The sequence below is a fragment of the Vipera ursinii genome, assembly GCF_947247035.1.
Source record: "Vipera ursinii genome assembly, chromosome: 6".
NCBI classification, from domain to species: Eukaryota; Metazoa; Chordata; class Lepidosauria; order Squamata; family Viperidae; genus Vipera; species Vipera ursinii.
The window spans coordinates 90272516-90287270 of NC_139515.1; the positions used below are offsets into that span (position 1 = coordinate 90272516).

General features: G+C 47.5%; 1 protein-coding gene across 1 annotated transcript; it reads right to left on the reverse strand.

Moving 5' to 3' along the window:
- Positions 1–440: 440 nt before the first annotated feature.
- LOC310642039 (coiled-coil domain-containing protein 166-like) lies at positions 441–2332 on the reverse strand (the record flags this gene model as incomplete). The annotated part of the gene is made up of 1 exon (XM_083365416.1): positions 441–2332. The coding sequence occupies one exon, from the start codon at positions 2330–2332 to the stop codon at positions 1325–1327; it is 1008 nt and encodes a 335-aa protein (XP_083221542.1). The 3' UTR covers positions 441–1324.
- Positions 2333–14755: the final 12423 nt, after the last annotated feature.

Consider the following 14755-nt stretch of genomic DNA (forward strand, 5'->3'; position numbering starts at 1 on the left):
AAATGAGATAAAATCAATGTAGCAAAATTTACTCTGGATAAATTATGTGGGGTTTTGGTCATTTATTTATTTTGGTGCAAGTCAATATTTACTGCTGGTGGCTACATAATCAATTTACAATTTTTCTGGCAACAATTTTCAGATGTGGCTTGACATGTTCTTCCTACGGCTCAGAGAGAATGGCTGGCTCAAAATACTGCAGCTGGTTTTGTGTCTATTGCAGGAATATAAGATCTGGATTCTAGTCCAACGCCTTGAGTCACTACACCAACTTGGCAATGTAGCATTTTTTCCCAAGACCTTACAGAACCACGTCTTTGCGATCTGCCCTAGAATCTTGTCTGCCTGCAGTTCCTTTTTCTTTATTCTGGGAACAGGTGGACTGGACTGGACTGGACTGGAATGCGTCATCAAATGAGGATCAATTCCACCGCAATAAGATCTGATTAGTTACGAATAGCCATGTCATGATTAATAAAAGGGTGTCAAAAGTCAGTGCTCAGGCAGCGGCGGTCTTCTGCTTAAGATCATAATCGGGACTGGGAATATGGTGAAATAAACTGAAGGAGCCATGTGACAGAAGAAATTTTCTGGCCTGCTTTGTGACAGTTAAAACGCTTGAATGGGTGCTTTTTGCCAGAAACGGTAAAAAAATGCTGAAAACCAGCAAAAAAAAAGGACACGGCCTAGGAGTGAGTGGTGGTGCAACCAATTACAAGGGCCGGGGTATTTATGGGTCATAAAATATCGATTCTGTGACCATCATAATTTAGAATGGTCATAAAAATGGCTCATCAGAAGCTGAGAACTATATACAGTAAAAAAAAAAAGAATCAGCCCAAGGAAGGCAAATCCATATTATAACCCAAATCAACACCACTGAATTTCAGCAAGGCTCCCACATCCTAGAGTGCAAACATTATTCTTCCCAACACACAGAAAAATTGTACTGCACTTAGACCTCTTGACTTCTTTTACCCTCTGCCCAATTATATGAATTAACCCCGTCACTAATGATATACCGCAGCTTTGGCAATTTTAATTTTATTTTAGCCACCTTAGCTGTAAAAGTGAAAAGCAGAACACACTTGTTACTCCAGTTTGCTAAGGCAGAAAAACGCCGCCTCTTCCCCCTCAGCTAGGGAGGCAGTGCGAAGGCTGCTCTGTGTGTTTGTGTGTGTGTGTGTGTGTGTGTGTGTGTGTGTGAGATGCCAGAGCTACGCCAGTCTTCCTGCTGCTTCTGGTGGTGGTGGGGAGTGTCACGGCAGAGCTACGCCAGTCTTCCTTCGGCTGCCTTTAAAGCCCTTCCCATCGGCCGTGGGTGCTATGGGAACCTTTGGGCCAGAGGGCATAATGGTTCTCCCACGCTGGTCTTCTGGGTCTGAGCTGTTGACTGTTTTTTTGCTGGGCCTTGGAGACTTGCGAGAGATTCAGGCCTCTTGTTCGTGGGTGGTTGGAGGGGATGGCCTACCTTAGTCCTGGAAGGCAGGCCGGTCCCACCCCTGGGTCTCCGCCGTTGAGTTAGCCAGCTGTGCACCTGGTCCAAGTCTTCACGGTATCGGAGCTCCTGAAGAAGCTGTTCTTTCTGCTCCTGGAGCTGGTGCAGGATGGCCTTTAGGCCCTGGGCTCTCTTGATGAGGTTCAGCAGCTCATGGCGCAGCCTCCCGTTCTCGGCTTTCACCTGCTTGGTGTGTTGGATGAGGCTGCGCGTGGCCTCTTTCTCTGCCTTTTTGGCCAAAGCTTGGACCCTCTGCTGGGACTCCATTTCATATTCTGCCTTCTTTTGCAGGAACTGGCTCTTCACGGTGTGCATTTGCTCAGAGTGGTGGATTTTCATGGCCAGGAGGTCTTTCTCCAGCTCCCGGATGCGGGCAAGCTGGTCTGACTGCAGCTCCCTGAAAGGCCTCAGTTCGTCAACCTCCTTGTTCATGAGGGAGTACTTGGTCTCCATCTCAATCAGCTGGCTCCTGACCTCCTTCTCTCTGTCTCTGCACTGAGAGGTCAGCTCCTCCTTCTGCTTCAGGACAGAGGCCAGATCTGAGCGGTTCTGGTCATTCAAGGTAACGATGGCATTCCGGCACAGGAGAGCGCGCCTGGCTAAGTAGGCGAGGTAAGCGTTGTTGTTTTCTTGGATCTCTTGGGCTTCCTTGTCCAGGAATTCATTTTCATCTTGAAAGCGATCCACTTGATCTGAATAGGTCTTGATATACTCCGTCAGGACGGCATATTCCTTCTTCAGCTGCTGCTCTCTCTCAGTGATAAATTGCCCAGAGGTGCTTCGTTGCCTGGCTATACTTTTCTTAGCTCTTAGCTTAGTTTTCGGTTGTGCCATGCTGTCCGTCAAAATACTGATCAAATGAAAGGAAACGGGACGAAACACAGCGGTCGATCATGTAGCCTGTATGGAAACAACAGGTGGGAGAGTGTAATTAGGGATGCTACGAGATGTTGAGGAGAAATTAGACTTCACTGGGAGGATTAAGGAGAGATGACAAAATGAATAGTGGAAGAGACAATCGGCCATGAAAGGAGTGGCCTACGTTTTTAGCAATCAACTGCTGCTCTGGGGAAATCAGTCCCATGGCCCTTAACACTTGTGTCCTTGCTTTGTGCTTGTAATGCTAACGAGCTCCAAGCAAAGTTTTCCCTCCCTCCCTCCCTCCCTCCCTCCCTCCCTCTCTCCCCCCTCTCCTCCCCCCCCCGGCCTTAACTTGTGAATTTTGAAGCCTGGTGTTGGAGACAAAATCCAAGCAATCTCTTCCCTCTCATCTGTTTTCACAGAGAAGGCCACCCATTCCTTGACTCATTGAAGACCACAAATTGAATATTGTCTGCAAATATTTGTTTGTATGATTCTATCAAGTCTAGTCAGTTGGACAAAGCAACACAGTCACATTAGCAACACTCCCACGGCAAAAGACGCTTCTCGCTGCCCAATTAATCACTTGTGTCCTGGTCACCTCCTGAATGGACCTGACTGCAGTGTGCTCTGAGTGTCATCTACTGTGGGGATCCCACAGTGGCATGCAAGCCAGCATGTGGATGGTGGCTTAAGGGCGCTCCCCCTGACTTTTTAACTTATATTTTTTAACCTTGTCTGTTTTTGTATAGATTTTATGGTTTTTATTTGTGAACTGCCAAAATAATTTAGATAGCAAGATGGATGGTGTATATATTTGATTAATAAATGACTAAAATAAATATAGGCTACATCTAATTTACAGGAACAAAGAGATTATCGGTTATGAAATAAGTGTCAGGCAACTCAGTCCTTGGATACAGATGAAGCCCTGGTAAGATAAGATCTTCATTAGAAACATCTCCACTAGCCCCAGCTCCTCTGCTTTAGGTACGAGGGGGTCTTGGGCTTAGCGTTAGGCAGAGACTTGCACACAGAAAGCCCCACCAGCCCCGCTTCCCTCCCCCCATCCAATGAAGGGGAGATGCAGCTGAAAGGGCCTGGAAAGGGCCACGGGGCAGGCAAGAGGAAAGATGCCTGCCTGCCTGCCTGGGATTTAGGGCAGCCACTGCTGGTCCAACAAGTCAAGGGGATTGCTGAAGGATGGGAAAAAAAGAACAGGAAGTTTCATGCACCTGCCCTGTTTTTCTCTATTCACAATGGTAAATGAGACACCTACAGTTCTAAAGACAATTTTAAATGGAGCTTTGTACAGTGTCTTAGCTATTTCCCTTGCTGCCCACCTAATGCAGTGAGAGGGAGAAAAAAAATAGCTCGTTTCGCAGCTTCTGGGATTCCAGTTTCCTTGTCCAGCTGTCCTTGCTGATGCCTGGCCTGTTGGCCAGAGTGTGCAATCTTTTCCTCCAGCCCGTCCACTCAGCAGATTGCTCTCTTGGACCTGTGTGCTTCCTCCACCTTCCTCCATACAGTTTGGAACATACTCTCTTGGCTTGTCCGCACAGGTAACCCAAGCCCAGGCTGCAAAGGGTCTTATCAATGACACTCTTAAGTGTATCAGGAAACAGTGGCAGTCAAGGCAGCGGGTGTAGTACTGCCAGCACACAGCCGGCTGCATTTTGCAACAACCAACGTGAGTGTTCTACAATGGCAGCCCCCAACAGAGCCCATTGCAGTAATCCAGTCATGAGATGGCAAAGGCACGTGTAATTGCCAAGACATCTCACTCCAAAAAAAGTCACAGCTGGCACGCAAACCATAACCAGGCAAAGGCTGTGCTGCCACAAACTCCACTTATGCTTCAGCAGGATCTGTGAGTCCAGAAGACTTCAAATCACAGACTTGTATCTGCAGAGGAAGTGCATCACAAAATAGTATATGTTTCTGTATTTTTTAAACAAGTTTTATTGGTTTTTCAGTTAAAATCTACATATTTAGAAAGCATCATGATGACTGGGTAATCAGAGATTCAGTAACAGAGTTTTCAGTACATAATTCAGGTTACATTATCAAAACTTCCTTCTCAATTTCCCTTAACATTTCATACAACCAGTTTAAACTGATAAAATTTCTAGAAATTGCATGGTCAGTTGAAACATTTGTCAATTCAATTTCAATGAGATATATCTATGTCCTGTTATTAAAGTTTACCTAATTTTAATTTTAATTATATTATTCAAATTAAGCCTTTAACATCCCAAATAATATTCACAACCCAAATTTCCCTTATTTCATTACAGCGAAAAGTATAGCATCTAACATGTACACAGTGGCTGAGTAGCTATGTTCTACCTAATAAACATTGTCTGTTTCACATCCTAATACATCACATGTTACTGACAGGACCACAGCCTATGTTTATCAATCTACAACTATTTATACACAACCAGATTCTGTTTTAAATTTTAGCTAATTCTTAATTCTTAAATAGAATAATCAAACGTCTTTTAACATCAAACGTGGGATCTATAAACCAAATTTCCATTATGTCAGTGCACAAATTATGTCTAAAATAAGCCTAATAGATACATAAACACATTCTAGTTCTATCTCATACACGTTTTCTATTTTAGATCCTGATAGATCACTGATTACTAAAAGGATAACCTTTAATGGTTCTCTAAGAACTCATTTTTTAAATCTAAATCTGGCTTTTTTTTCTTTTTTTCTTTTTTGCCAATCAGGTTTCCAGACCAAGGCCTTTGAATTGCCAGATAGGTCTCCCTTCGCTCCAATACATATTATTTGAATTGAAGGAGGCCATCTAGCCATCAGTGGTCCACAAAAACCAAACCATTTGTAATCATTATGTTGTTGCCCTGTTAGTTCTAGTCTTTGTATTTGCTCTAAAAACTTTTGGCAGGGAAAGTAGACAATTAGGAAAACAAGAAGGCGATTCTCACCCAGTTTTCAAGTGCTTTCAAGTGCTTTGTTGTGCTTTTGGCTTCGGTAGAAACAGCTAAATGATAGGCCATGGGAGTGGCCGATCCTTTCTTCTTCGGTTCAGAGGGTAGCTCCAAGCCGATGGGAGGGTCGCCACCCTTCTACTGCTGACTGGAGAGACCTTTCCCCCACTCATTGCCCCTCCAGGGCAACTTTTGACCCCTTTACAGGCCCCCCCCCATGAAGAAATCCAGGCGACACAAGGAGCAATTCCCTCATGCATCTGGGAGCACCGAAATTCTGGAACCGGAAGCCCCTATATGTGTCTGTATTTTTGTTATAATAGCTTTATCCATTGCAATTTATTTTTATACATCTCCTTCTATTATATTTGTTGAGAAAATCTGGCCAAAAGAATAAAAGAAAGAGAAGGCAAGAGAGGAAGAATGGCCTTCCTCCGACACAACTGGATGTCTGTTGTTCCTCCACCAAGGAATCTCAAAATAGCTGCCCTGTAACAGCAGCATGACCCCAGAAATAATAAAAGCAATTGCAATATTTCTCACATTCCCTCAACCAGCCAACCACAGTGCTAAAACAATGTTATCCAAAGGAATGAAATTCCATTATATTTCTGCAATGTCTCTGCTGAATTCCCACACTTTTTGCATGGCTGACGGTGCATCAGCTTCATAGAGTCTATTCGCAGATTCCCTCTGTCTTCATGGGCTTTTTAGGACAGTAGTCATTCATTCCCATAATTTGTGATTACCCATAAGGAATGCTGAATTATGAGCAAAGAACTGAGACTGTTAATAGGCAATGTATATCACAGCCATATATTTTCATGTGTTTGTAATATTTTTTGTTAAGGTATTGGTTTAAGGCAAGTTATCTTTGTATTGGTATAAAAGTGATATCTTGGGTTAATCTTTTCCATGAATCTGTTTTATTGTTGAGCAACTTTCAGCAGAAACTCAGTACCTGGTAACTGGTAACTGAGTTAAGATATTCAAGTACAGAACAACTAATGTCAGGCTAAAGGAATGGGTATTAGCAGGCCATGAAGTTTATTTTTATGTGGAAACCTCCATTGCTTTAACTTTCAGAGAGTAGATTTGATTGTGAAGTAAATCAATCACTTCCCAAGGACGATTCTGGAAGGCAGGTTCAAATATCCCAAGGGACCCCCACGCAATGCCACCAGGGATCCTGTGAAAAGCACCAACCTGTATCGTAAAGTTGCTTTCCTTACTTCTTAAATTATTGTTCTCAGGTGGGAGTCTATCAAATTTGACGAAAAGGGTAAGGAAGCAGGTAGGAACAACTAACCTCTGTGGAAGGTTGTGTGCATCCATGGAAGTGGAAGGACTTGACATCATAAGGAACAATCTGTGGAATCTTCCCTACTTTTGATGCATCTAGAACATCGGAAGAGCTTGTTGAAAGAAAAATCTTCATCAGGGTCCAGACGAAGTTGGGAATAAACAAAATGGAGACTGCTTTAGAAAAAAAGGTTTTGTTTATTGGAGAGGAGAGCCAGACAGAAATACGGATCTGGGAAACCTGACCACATGTAGCAGGGAGTGGTGGGCTTCTATACCTCCTTTGGGCTTTGTATTTGGAGTTCTTCCTGTTTGAGGCTTTGTATTTCCTGTGTCGTGTACGTTGACCTGAGTCTGCCCTTTTGATATGGGTTAATCCTATTGTTTCCTGTCCTTAGAATTTGGGTGGAGGTAGGTAGATTTTAGAGGTCTTTGTCTTCCTAATTTCATTACCTTCTAGCTTCCTGGCCCCAACCTTTCTGAATGGATTATTACATCTGCATTTCTAAAAGCTGGCCTCTGCTTAGTTTCTGCTTGGGGGAGAGAGGCTGGGGCTGGTTTCTGCCTTTTTAAAAAAGATCTTCTCCGTTATTCCTTTGGGGAAATATATTCTGCCTTCACATTAGCTGAAGCATTTTTTGTGACCTGGAATGGCAACTAATTTTAGGCAGGCAATACCAAGACAGGGCAGGTAATCCAACGACTTGGTTTTTCCCTGCCATCTTTGTCCAAAGCGAGAGTCAGGGTTAGGAAGGGCAGGAGATCTCTCTCTCTCTCTCTCTCTCTCTCTCTCTCTCTCTCTCTCTCTCTCTCTCTCTCTCTCTCTCTCTCTCTCTCTCTCTCTCTCTCCCTCCCTCCCTCCCTCTCTCTCTCTCCTCTCTCTCTCTTGAAAATCACTATAATGGTAATTACTTTAAATGTCATCAAAGTGTAGCCAAAGTACATTCTTTTGTTTCTTAAATCATCAAGGTGCTTGGGTTTTTTTAAAGACAAAAAGCAAGTAAAAATTAAAGAAATATTATGCTGTGGAAATCAGTTCAAATTAAGCATTGGGGGATAAGTTTCAGGTCCGAGCTAAGTCAAAGAGACGCACGATTACCCTGTTCTTAAATCCTCCGTGAGTCGGTTGAAGAGCCGCTCTCCAGGGTCCTGTCGCACAGTCCAGTAGCTGTGCAGAGAAGGCCCTTTCCTACGGCCCCCGGGCGCTTTAGTTTCTGGCCACAGGGGGAAGGTTCAGAAAGGATCTGCAGGGCCATCTAAGCAGCAGCAGCAGAATCCAAAACGGAGGGGGGGGGCTCAGGGGTAGGGTGGGGTAGGCTTTGCAGCAAGCCAGTGGCAGATGAAGCACAGGATTGTTCCATGCGGATGGCTGATATTTTGCGTCCTATTGGTGCTGTTTTTCCAAGCATAGGGGGCAACTTCAGTAGCTGTTTTGTCTTTCCTCTAGCCCTCTTCTGGGGAAAGAAGCTACCTGCGTAACCCAACCCAAACTTATTTACAGTTCCAAATAATAAAGTCCTTCAAACAAAAAAGCAGCAGAATATTTTCCTTAACAAAAATAAATGATTCAAACATCAAACAAGAGTCAAACAGGAAGATTAGCAAGAACAGACCAGGATTTTCTTTGGTTTTCTATGAACGGTTGCCTTCAGCAACCAGCACCACCCACACCTTCCCCTTTTATTAACAGCCCAAAGGTGTGGCTTCTCAATGCCTTCTCCTCCTTTCACTGAGTTGCTTCATAGACTTCCTCTGGTCTGCTCTGCTCAACTGCCTCCTGCTTCTAGCATCTCTAAACAGATTCAGTTGTGACTCCTCTGAGTCTGAACACTCCTCCTCCTCACACAGCTGAGCCTCATAATGAACACAACTGGTGTGGCCCGGCTGTTCCTCTGACTGAGAATCCTGTAATGCATCAGAGCCTCCCTCCGACACCAAAGGCTCTCCAAACCCCTCCTCCTCCTCCTCCTCCTCCTCCTCCTCCTCAGTTCCCTTGGACTCAGCTGCTGGGAGCACAGGCTGACACGGAATCACAACAGCAGCAGAAACTTCGGGTGATGCTGATGGGCCCCACTTTCCAGGCATTTAGGGACAAGGTAAGAACGCATCTCTTTTGGCGAGCTTTTGGTTTCTGAACAATCCTTTTGTGTAATTTTAAGACCGATTTTAATTGCATTAATGTTGTTTGTAGATTACAGCATTAGTGTTTTGTGATGCACTTTGATGGTAGAAGAAACAAAAGCTGCCTAGATATAAAATACCAAATGTAAAATTAGAAATAACTATAAACTTAGATTACATCTTAAACCTTAGCATACTAAACTCTAGGAATAAACATAACTAAACCAAATTTTGAGAATCATTAGGGTTAATTTGCTGTCCACACTTTTAAAATAAAAAACACAGAAGCGTAACTGTAACAGCCCCTGCCTGCAAAAGCAGTACTTTTGTTTTTTAAATCATCAAGTGAAAATCAGAGCAAGATTCTGCCATGGAAATTGGTTCAAATTACGCATCAGGATAGGTTTCAGGTGGAAGCTCAGTTAAAGAGATGCACAACTGCCCTATTCTTAAATCCTTTGAGGGTAGGGCAAAGAGCCGCTCTCCAGGGTCCTGTCGCGCAGTCCGGTTAGCTGTGCAGAGAAGGGGCTGGGGGCTGGGGGCTGGGAGTCAGAAACGACCTCCAGGGCCCTCTTAGCAGCAGAATCCAGAACAGAAAGGAGGAGACGAGACAGGTAAGCGGGTAGCTTTGCAGCAAGCAGGCAGCAGATGAAACCCAGGGTGGTTCCGATAGTATTTGGGGTCCTATTGAGTCAGCACTGTTTTTCCGAGCATAGGGGCAGCTTCAGTAGCTGTTTTGCATTTGTCTTTATCCCTCTTTTGGGAAAGAAGCAGTCCGTGTAACACTTGTTTCTCCCACTTTCTGGAACTAGGCTGCTTGATGGATGCAGGTGTGGAGCCCTTCTGCGAAGACCTTACATCAGCCTGCCCTTTGGAAAGAGAAATGCCAAGGTGACCACCCTATCCTTTCGGCCATGGGGGACAGCAAGAGCTTGGAGTTTAGAGGTAAGGAGCCAGTGTTTTGTGTTATGTTAACAGGCACCACTGGACCGGCAATGTAGATACCGGCCCCTCAAGCCATAGCGAACTTGTCTTTTCCCACCAGGACACCGAATCGGTCGGCATCCCCTGGGAGAGGCAGAGCCGAGGAGGCTAGTGTAGTTCCCCAAGCTTGTACCTTCTTGAGAAATGCCGAGAATACCTTTTGTATTAGCAGAGCAAATGTATTCAGGTGTAGTCATCCTGCTTGGAAGACATTATACCTGCATGTTTCTGGGATGAAGGAAAGGGGAGCCCAAAATCGCTGCAGATGAAATGATCTGTGTACTGCTGCTGCTGCTGCTACGAAGAAACCCAAGAAAGAAGAGAGCTTTGACACACCCAGTGAAGAGCTTGCTTGCTGCAATCTGGGGCCATTGCAGGGAAGGAGATCAGATGGGAGATCGGTTTCCTCTTTTTATGGGTTGGAGTAACGGGTACGTGGGGATCTTTGAATGGAATACTGGCACCGCTTCCCTTAAGCGTAATCCGTCTTATCTTTTTGTTCCCTTCCTTGAATTTGGTGCCATCATTGCTTTTCCTTGCCAGCTTGCCCGTCGCATCTCTTTGGGCTCTGGTGTTCCCAGGGCCTGCTTGTCTCGATTCTGGCACTGCCACCACTGGGCATTGACAGAACTTGGTCTCTTAAGCGTAGCCTGCATTTTGTTCCCTTCCTTGACTTTGGTGCCGCCGTTGCTTGTCCTTCCTTCCAGCTTACCTGCAAGATCGTCTCTGGCTTCGATGTTCCCATGGCCTGTGTGCTTGGATTCTGGCACTGCCACCACTGGGCAGTGTTCAATTCCGTCAGTGCCACCGGACATTGACTCTCTGACCTTTGCCACTCTTTGTCCCTGTAGTGTACACAGTCCGTCTGATGCTTTTGTTACCCTTAACTTGGGTGCCGCCGTTGCTTTCTCGTCCTGCCAGCTTACCTGCTGCATCTTCTCTTGTTCCGTGTGCCTCAATTCTGGGACTGCCACCAGGCATTGACAACGTCTGACCTTTGCCAGAAAATAGCAGCCACAAAAAGAAATAAACCTTTTAAATGGCATTTTATGATTATTCTGTCTGTTGAAACTATCCTAGTCATTTTTTTTAATTCTGTTCAACACTTTTGAAACAGGATTCCTTCTTCTGTGCCAGTTCTGCAGCCGTCAGGGATGGAAAACCATGCCATCCTGTGGTCCAAGTAGGTATAAGGTAAAGGTAAAGGTTCCCCCGCACATGCGTGCTAGTCGTTTCCGACTCTAGGGGCTGGTGCTCATCTTCGTTTCAAAGCTGAAGAGCCAGCGCTTGTCCGAGGATGTCTCCGTGGTCATGTTGCCGGCATGACTAGATGCCAAAGGCGCACGGAACGCTGTTACCTTCCCACCGTAATGGTCCCTATTTTTCTACTTGCATTTTTACGTGCTTTCGAACTGCTAGGTTGGCAGAAGCTGGGATGAGTAACAGGTGCTCACTCTGTTACGCGGCACTCGGGATTCGACCCGCCAAACTGCCGACCTTCTGGTCAACAGGCTCAGCATCCTACCCCACTGAGCCACCGCGTCCCTCTCCACGTAGGTATAGCAGCCACAAAAATAAAGCTGCTTCAGCTCTAATGAACAGATTCCCAGAAAATTTGCAGACTACAGGAACCATTTGCACTTCAGTTTGAGATGCAGACAACACAGACTCACCTCCAACAGCCTGCGCCTCTGTTCAACCGTGAAGGGACACGGGGCAGAAAACATCTTCCAGAAAGTACAGCTCCACAACAGTTTGAAAATATTAAATACAGAACATATTGATAGTGAATAATTTGATCATTCTTAATGAGAAAAGTACATTTGTTGAAAGTAAGCCTATATATACACATACATATATCTTAAGAGCGTAAAGTGTTATGTCTCATTCAAAATCATATTTTCTATAATATATAGGAGTCAAAATAACAGTAAATACTTTATCTTGAAAAATCAAACAAGTACTTAGGAGGGCACTGACTTTTCTAGCCTACCCTATGTTTCCTGGGGAAAATCCCATTGCCGGAAAATTCCACTTAGGGTTAGGGTTAGATCACCGTGAACTCATAGAGCAAAATTGACATCACCAACAAATTCGGAGTGCTTAGGTATGGTTAGGAGGGCACTTACTTTTTTAGGCCGCTCTATGTTTCTTGGTAAAATACATGGGAAAATCCCATTGGTGGAAAATTCCACTTAGGGTTAAGTGACCATGAACTCATAGAAGCAAAATGGACATCGCCAACAATGTTGGAGTGCTTGGGTATGTTTAGGAGGGCACTGACTTTTCTAGCCTGCCCTATGTTTCCTGGTAAAATACATGGGAAAATCCCATTGCCGGAAAATTCCACTTACGGTTAGGGTTAGGTCACCGTGAACTCATAGAGCAAAATTGACATTGCCAACAAATTCAGAGTGCTTGGGTATGGTTAGGAGGACACTGACTTTTCTAGCATGCCCTATCTATGTTTCCTGGTAAAATACATGGGAAAATCCCATTGCCGGAAAATTCCACAGGCAACATCCTGGCCCTGAATGGCCATAAGAAGTACTTCTGCCCCTTCTGCCCGCCCCCAGCCCGAGGAGGGTGATGGCAGCTGCCTGGGCCCCAGCGAGGACAAGGCTGTCGGCCCGGCAGAGGCCTGGGGCAGGCCCTCCTCGGCGTGGGGCCCCCAGAGCCTGAAGGGCAAGCTGCACCAGCTGTCCTTCTGGATGGAGTGGCTGCTGGAGGGGTCCTTGCAAAGATTTTATATCCCCTCCTGGCCCGCCCTGGACTGAGGCCCCCCCTCGATTAAAATCATCCAGAAAGGTTGAGAAGCGACTGGATTACTCATACCCAGAAGGAGGACCCCAGGGAGCCTCTTGGATGTCCAATGAGACTGTAGCTTTTAGATGACCTCTCCGAGGCCCGGTGAGTTAGAAACCATGCCCTCGCCCTCGGGCCCGACGGAGGAAGGTGCTGACCAGCCCTCTGGGGTCAAATAGCGTGAACTGTCTCAGGGGAGCCTGGGCAGGGGTGGTTTCTCCACCCCCCCCCGCACCTGTGTCTCCTCCCCCAGCCTTCGAAGCACCTGTGGGAGCCAGTGCTGCTGTCAAGACTCTCAGGCTATGGATTCCTACTGCTGCTGCTCCTTTGAAGATGGGCTTTGTTGTCCCTCCAGACCAGACATGTCAAACACAAGGCCCGGGGGCCAGATCCGGCCCGCGAAGTGGTTTCATGCGGCCCGCGAAGCCATCCTGGAAACAGTGAGGGAACGGCCCCCACTGCCTTGGCCCTGGCCCAGAGACCCCCCTCCTGCCAGAGACCCTCAGATCTGTCCCACTCCTGCCCAGGCCCCCATAGGCACCCTTGATGCCAACGATGTAGAGCTGGCCACGCCCACCCAGTAGGCCATATGCACTCTAGCCACGCCCACCCAGTAGGCCACGCCCACCCAGGCCATACCCATCCGGCCCCTTGAGGGCAACCGCAATGCTGATGCGGCCCTCAATGAAATTGAGTTTGACACCCCTGCTCCAGACCGTCCACCTGTGGCTCGCTGGGGCCTGGCCTCCCCCTGCATGCTCTGGGGCCCGACTCCCCCAGCCTTTCCTGCCTAGCCGTGTCTTTCCTTGGCTACTGACCGGTTGACAGGGCGGGTGGTCTGGGGGGGGGGAGCAGGTAAGGAGGTGCCTGCCACCCCCACTCACCCTCCAGGTCTGGGGAAGCTGCAGAATGGGCCCGGCCAGGCCCCACCCAGGCCCCACCCAGATCCACGGGCCATTTTCCTTCATCCGTCTCCTTCCGTGGCTGTCTGTGTCAGGATGTCTAGTCTACAGCCATAAGTGACCTCCTGTGTACACACACACACACACCTGATTGCAAGTGCAAAACCAAAACCCCTTTGGGATGGCTCCCTGTCTCAAGGGTCCTGGATCTGGAGGTGACCCGACCGCCCGGACCCTCTGTTTTTGTTTACATTTGTGTGGAGCTGCCTTTCCCCCTCCCTTTCCCCTCCCTTGGGACGGGGCAGGGAGAGTGCCTGTTTTTCGGGGGGGGGCTGTTCATACTTCAAGTTGATCTCTACGTGTCTAGATAGGCTGCCAGGCTTGAGACTGCGGGGTGGGTTGTGGGGTTCAGACGCTGCAGGGGTGGGGGGGAGACGATACATAGCAGCTTCTCCCCTTCAGCTCCTGGAAGATTGTAGGTGACTCTGCCCTTTCTTGAGGTGCTAGCTTTCTCCCCACGAGAAGGCTTTTCGGTAGTTTGATCCAGAGTCCTGCAGGTGGTCCTTTACGGTGGGAGAACTGAGGAAAGGCATGGGGGGGGGCTGCCCTGCCCCACAAAGAGGGCTGGGGGGGGAAATCAACCCCCTCCTCTGCCCCCAATGAGGGGAGGGATTGAGTTTCAGGCTGGGGGTGTCTCCAACCCCACCCCCATTTGCCTTGACAGCAGCGGGCGAGACAACATACCTTTAGGAGAAGGGGCCTTCAGCAGAGCCCGGGGGCTTTGCCAAGGGGGGCGTTCCTCCCCCACGCCAACACACTTTGGGGCAGCGGGCTGACCTGGGCACTCCATCGGCCAGTGCCAAAACAGAGGCAGCTCCCTTGCCAAGTGATGGCGAATGGCAAGCCTGGCCCAACACAGCGCTTTGCCCCCCCCCACCCACCCAAGTGGCCTGCAGCCAAAAGGGACGAGATGGCACAACCCAGAGCCTTGAGCTGCCCTCATCCCTCCCCTGCAGCCCCCCCTTTCCTCTTTGGCAACTTTGGTTCCCCCACAACCACCTCTGCCCCCCCTCCGGTTGCCTCCCGTCTCCTGAAGAAAAGGGGTGCCCCAAAACGGACGGGCACCGCAGTGCAGGCAGGGAAGTCGCTTTGGAGGGAGAGTGATGAATTTTGTACTTTTGATACGGAGGACGAGCGGGTGTCAGGGAATAAATTGGGCAAACAGCCTTTTTCCCCCTCCCCCCCTCCCCTTTCCGGGTATCTGTGAACAAGCACTGCCTTTATTTGGGGTTTGCTTTGCTTTAAGACTCTGAAACCCA